General features: G+C 46.2%; 1 protein-coding gene across 1 annotated transcript in view; it reads right to left on the bottom strand.

Moving 5' to 3' along the window:
* The window catches only part of PDZD2 (PDZ domain containing 2), a 324,103-nt gene that overhangs the window by 117,169 nt on the left and 200,621 nt on the right, over positions 1-6,313 (bottom strand). The window contains exon 3 of the mRNA XM_023216553.1: positions 1,434-1,576. Within this exon, the coding sequence (XP_023072321.1) occupies positions 1,434-1,576 (143 nt within the window). The remainder of the gene's footprint in view (positions 1-1,433; positions 1,577-6,313) is intronic.

Genomic DNA, 6,313 nt, shown 5'->3' with positions numbered 1-6,313 from the left:
GCACTGGCACAGTGATGGCTCAATGCAGCTTCGATCTCCCGGGCTCAAGTGATCCTCCCACCTCAGCCTCCTGAGTAGCTAGGACTACAGGAGTGTGCCAACAAGAGCAGCTAGTTTATTATTTTATTTATTTATTTTTGAGATGGAGTCTTGCTCTGTCGCCCAGGCTGGAGTGCAGTGGTGAGATTTCGGTTCACTGCAAGCTCCGCCTCCCGGGTTCACGCCATTCTCCTGCCTCAGCCTCTCCAGTAGCTGGGACTACAGGCGCCCGCGACCAGCTAATTTTTTGTATTTTTTTTTTAGTAGAGATGGGGTTTCACCGTGTTAGCCAGGATGGTCTCAATCTCCTGACCTCGTGATCCGCCCACCTCGGCCTCCCAAAGTGCTAGGATTACAGGCGTGAGCCACCGCGCCCGGCCCATTTTATTTTATTTTTTAATTGAGACAAAGGCTCACTCTGTTGCCCAGGCTGGAGTGCAGTGGTGCGATCTCAGCTCACTGCAACCTCCGCCACCTGGGTTCAACTGATTCTTGTGCCTCAGCCTCCCAAGTACCTGGGACTACAAGGACACAACACCACACCTGGCTCATTTGTAATTTTAGTAGAGACGGGGTTTCACCTGTTGGCCAGGCTGGTCTCGAACTCCTGATCTCAGGTGATCCGCCTCGGCCTCCCAGAGTGCTGGCATTATACGCGCGCCCCGCCACTATTTTTTAATTTTTGCTTTTTGTAAACACCAGGTTTCACACCATGTTGCCCAGGCTAGTCTTACACTCCTGGGTTCAAGCAATCCTCCTGCTCTGGCCTCCCAAAGTGTTGGGATTACAGGTGTGAGCTACCCACACCTGACCTACAAAAGAAGTTTTGAGGTATGAATTGTTTTCAGATCGCAAGGAGAAAAAATCACATTTACTTAATTTTCCTTCCACATCTGTATGGCAGAGATACATATATCTAAGTATGCCTGCAATCCTGATAGACCTGACAAGTAAAGCCCCAGTGCTGTGGGCTTCTGTGGTCAAACTGAAAACCAATCACTTTCCCAGGTCATTAGTCAAGTTTTACAGGGGTTAAGATCTTAGGAATGCGGTGTTCTACTCAGGAGCATATTCTCAGTAAGTAGCCTCATATCGTCTCAGCAAGTTAGGATACGTAACATTCACTTGAAACTAAAACTGGACTACAAAGAAATCCAATCTCTCCTTGTTCTAGAAGATCCTGCAGTATCTTCTGCAATTAGCCATTTCCTGTGCTCAGAGGTGTGTTCAATTCGAACCACTCTTGCCTGGTTTCCTTCTGTGCTCCAGCATAATCTTTATGAACTGTAATCACCAGGGCTTTGAACAAGTGGAAGAGGGCCTGCACCAGCGGGGAGGGACGGGGAAGGACGGGAAGCGGAGGGACGGGGGAGGGGAGAGGGTTATCTAGTCACCTGTGAGCGGCACCTCCTTCCTTCACTTGAGTGACAACGATAGCGTGAGGTGAGCGCTTTGATCCTCGGCCTCCACTAACCTGAATTCCCAGCCCATCCGATTCTTTGAGCAGCTCCATCTTCCATATTCGGCCAACTTCCTCCTTGGAAGAAAAAGTGAGCACACCATGAAGGAGGGTTGACAGACACACGGCATTGACACGGGAGAACGGAGCTGTCACGTCTGGCCGGATATCCATCACTTGTCAACAGATATCACAGATTATCACAGGAGAAAAGAATTCTGCCGATTGGACCCAAGTCTTTGGCTGGCAGTGCTGTCCAACAGAACTTTCTGTGATCATGGAAATGTTCTCTAGTTGAGCCATCAGATATGGAGCCACCAGCCACAGGTGCCTATTGCATGCTTGCAATGTGCTAGTGGCAACTGGGGAACTGAATTTGTAACTGAATTGAATTCTAGTTAAATTTCAGGAGCCACCTGTGGCTAAGGACCATACTATGGGCAGCACAGCACACTGATTATTAAATTTCCTGAACAGGGTCCTGTTAAGTGAAGCTGCTTCTGCCTGAAACCTGGATGCCACTGTGCATAGAAACACTGGCTGTTTGTCGGTTCCTTCGACTTCTGCACAGCTACTAATTAATAAAGATGAAAGGAAGGCAAAGCTCAGGTCTTGGTGCCAGGAGACGTCAACTAGTTGGAACCCAGCTCTGCCATTTATAACTTATGAAAGCCACCTAACGCTTAAAAGTCTCAGTTTCCTTGCCTCTAAATTGGGAATTTAATATTTCCAAGTTTGTTCTTAGAATTAAATGAGATATTTGTGTAAATAGGTGGCAGTACAACACCCAGTAAATAAATGTTGATAGGTAACTATATTACTTATATATACACATATAAGCGTATTTATGTTAAAAATACCATATTGAGGGCCAGGCACTATGCCTCACGTCTGTAATCCCAGCACTTTGGGAGGCCGAGGCAGGCGGATAACCTGAGGTCAGGAGTTTAAGACCAGCCTGGCCAACATGGTGAAACCCCGTCTCTATCAAAAATACAACAAATTAGCTGGGCATCATGGCAAGCTCCTGTAATCCCAGCTACTCGGGAGGCTGAGGGAGGAGAATCACTTGAACCTAGGAGGTGGAGGTTGCAGTGGGCCGAGATGGCGCTACTGCACTCCAGCCTGGGTGACAAAGCAAGACTCCGTCACCAAACAAACAAACAGAAAAACAAAATACCATATTGAATTGAATCTCAAACTTCCTTAAAACATATAAATGAGATATTTGATAGAGAAACCAAAACAAAAAATTAATTGATGAATTTGATACCCACTGCCACAGATGCTGGGCTACACGTTCCCTAAATACATTGAAGAAATGCTTCAACCCCTATACAAATCTTCTTTAAAAAAAACTAGGCCGGGCGTGGTGGCTCATGCCTATAATCCCAGCACTTTGGGGAGGATGAGGCGGGCAGATCACCAGAGGTCAGGAGTTCAAGACCAGACTGTCCAACATGGTGAAACCCCATCTCTAAAACAGATACAAAAAAAATTAGCCGGGCGTGGTGCTGGGCACCTGTAATCCCAGCTACTCAGAAGGCTGAGACAGGAGAATCACTTGAACCTGGAAGGTAGAGGTGAACCCCCCCCGTCCCACACACACAAAAAACCAAAAATAATAAATAAATAAACTAATCAATGTCTCTAAGCCATCTGATTGCTGATAGCCTTTCTACCTTGGTTTATCCTCCACTTGTCTGCTTGCTTCACTCAAGGACATACACATATGCTCACTGCAAAACCGCTGACTCCCCCAAGTCCTTAGCTATTTAGAGAAACGAAAGCAAAACCCTCCAAAGTGATTTACTTTGGAGTCTCACTTCAGACTCACCCCTGTAGTTCCTTCTAGCCCTAGCTATATGGACCTGGCTCACAAGACATATGAAACAACAGCCATCTTCATATGAAACAAATGACATATGACATATGAAACAACATATGAAACAAAAGCCATCTGCTTTTAACATCCATCATGAAAAGTCCAATGGAACCATTAAGGTCCAACATGGACAAAGCCATCATCCCCCTAGAAGTAGGCAACCTGCCTGTTCAAGCTGCTTGCAAAGGAGAAAGAATGTGTGGCATTTAGAAAATCTGAAATACACAGTCAGAAACTGAAATGAAACTTCACGCAACAGTAAAAAAACCAGATGTCGAGCAGTCATTGATGTGCAGCAATAGGAATGTCTGAGGAAATTATTAGCAGACAGAGACCTGTTGGATCCCACACTCCTTCGGGTACCGCACTGTTCGGTGGGGTTCCGCTATCCCAGGAACAGACACTGGTGCCAACTGTCTCCTCCATCCCCTGACCACAGTCAAATGAAGCCTGTCTGGCCAAATGTAACTTCAGAAGTCACTGGCTTACCACAGTAGTTCATGAACTCGTCAACGATCTCTATTTCATCCAATCACCTCACTTTGGACTCTACGGTTTTTGGTTTGCTGCCTCTGACCTCTGGAACACCTTTCCCTTCCCCATTCAGAAACATCTTCCCTGGCCTTCTAAGTCTCTTATTGCTCTACTACTTCCAAAAAGCTACTCTTGAGGATCAGTACAGCCGCCAGGATGGCAACTTTCAACACTTCCAATTGGGCCCTATGGCCTAGCAGATACCACTGAAAAGAACAGAATCGGGGATGCGCTGACTGGATGTTGTCCTGGCTTTCTGGGCCTCCCACGCCAGCATAGGGAACAGCCCTGTGGCTGCCTCACGGCACACGTGAGAGTAGGATGGTGGCTTTTTTTTTTTTTTTCCATGGAAGATACGTTCTGACTGCTGGGGTCTAGAAGATGAGTGTTTCTTCCAGGACAGAAAAGCTGTGGATCTGTTTCCTAAGAGCAACAGGGACCATTCTTAAGAGTCCAGAAATGGCCAGGCGCCGTGGCTCAAGCCTGTAATCCCAGCACTTTGGGAGGCCGAGACGGGTGGATCACGAGGTCAGGAGATCGAGACCATCCTGGCTAACACTGTGAAACCCCGTCTCTACTAAAAAATACAAAAAACTAGCCGGGCGAGGTGGCGGGCGCCTGTAGTCCCAGCTACTCCGGAGGCTGAGGCAGGAGAATGGCGTAAACCCGGGAGGCGGAGCTTGCAGTGAGCTGAGATCCGGCCACTGCACTCCAGCCTGGGCGATAGAGCGAGACTCCGTCTCAAAAAAAAAAAAAGAGTCCAGAAATAAGAAAATCTATTTGGGTTTTAGCACAAATTAATAAAAACCTATCCATCCCCCTTACTAGTTTACACCACCATTCTTTTCCCCTTTTCCCCTCCTCCTTGTCAAACAAAACATGTAAGTATGGTTAACAAAGGATGTGACAATACTAGGTACATTCTTTTCTAATTTTTTTTTGGTTTTTTTTTTTTTTTTTTTTTTTGAGACGGAGTCTTGCTCTGTCACCCAGGCTGGAGTGCAGTGGCTGGATCTCATCTCACTGCAACCTCCGCCTCCCAGGTTCACGCCATTCTCCTGCCTCAGCCTCCCGAGTAGCTGGGACCACAGGCGCCAGCCACCTCGCCCGTCTAATTTTTTGTATTTTTAGTAGAGACGGGGTTTCACCATGTTAGCCAGGATGGTCTCAATCTCCTGACCTCGTGATCCGCCCGTCTCGGCCTCCCAAAGTGCTGGGATTACAGGCTTGAGCCACCGCGCCCGGCCTCTTTTCTAATTTTTAAAAGCTTTTAGAAGTAGGACTTGGGACAAGAAACATGCAAAACGATGTTCATGGGAATAGAACATCAGCCTGAATGTATATATACACTGACCTAAGAGTTCAAGACACTTTCTATCAAGAGCACCCACATATCCACTCCACTTGCCTGCCCCCAGCCGCTCCAAATCACAAAACTCGTTAAAAACAAAGTCATGCAAAACACGTAACAAATAAAATTGGCTTCAGAGGGCAGAAATCACCAGTCTGTAATATAGCCCCCAACTACACTAGTCAAGAAACAGACCTTCTTTTTCACTTTTATCCAATAACGTAGGTTTTTTTTTTTTTTTTCAAAATTGAAAGTAGGAAATAAGAGGGGAGTGTCCAAAGAAATTAATGCAAGTTTCCTCACCTTGGAATTTCTGATCATTTAATGAAGGGAGTTCAGAGGACTCACAAAGGAAGACACAAGCAGCAAGAAGTAAATGTTAGCAGTTTTTTTGTTTGTTTGTTTTTGTTTTTCTTTTGAGACAGGATCTCACTCTGGAGTGAGTGCTGGAGTGCAATGGTGCAATCTTGGCTCACCGCAACCTCCGCCTCTTGGGTTCAAGCGATTCTCCTGCCTCAGCCTCCTGAGTAGCTGGGATTACCGGTGCGCACCACCACATCCATTCAGCGAATTTTTGTATTATTAGCAGAGACAGGGTTTCATCATGTTGGCCAAGCTGGTCTCGAACTCCTGACCACTGGTGATCTGCCCACCTCGGCCTCCCAAAGTGCTGAGATGACAGGCGTGAGCCACCGTACCTGGCCCACAATTGTCAGTTTTAAATGTATTTGCCTACAGCAATGTTCAGTAAAAAATAAAACCAGTGTCTGACACTTACTAGGCTAAAACTTGTACTGACCAAAAACTAACAGGCCAACTTAAATATAACGATATTAAGGATATTTCCAATTACCTCCTTTAACAATTCCACTTGGGTATCTGATATACACCTTAGTACAATCAAAACTGGACTTTTTCCTCTCTTGCTCCTGGCTTTCCCATCTCAATGGGAACAGCATTATCCTCTACTCATGCTAAAGATGATCCACAAGCCGAAAGTCCATGAAGTATCTTTGATTCCTTCTGTTTTGCCTCCCACATCTGA

This window comes from Piliocolobus tephrosceles, chromosome 4 (assembly GCF_002776525.5).
Source record: "Piliocolobus tephrosceles isolate RC106 chromosome 4, ASM277652v3, whole genome shotgun sequence".
Classification (NCBI taxonomy): domain Eukaryota; kingdom Metazoa; phylum Chordata; class Mammalia; order Primates; family Cercopithecidae; genus Piliocolobus; species Piliocolobus tephrosceles.
This window is presented reverse-complemented; position numbering and strand designations above follow the sequence as displayed.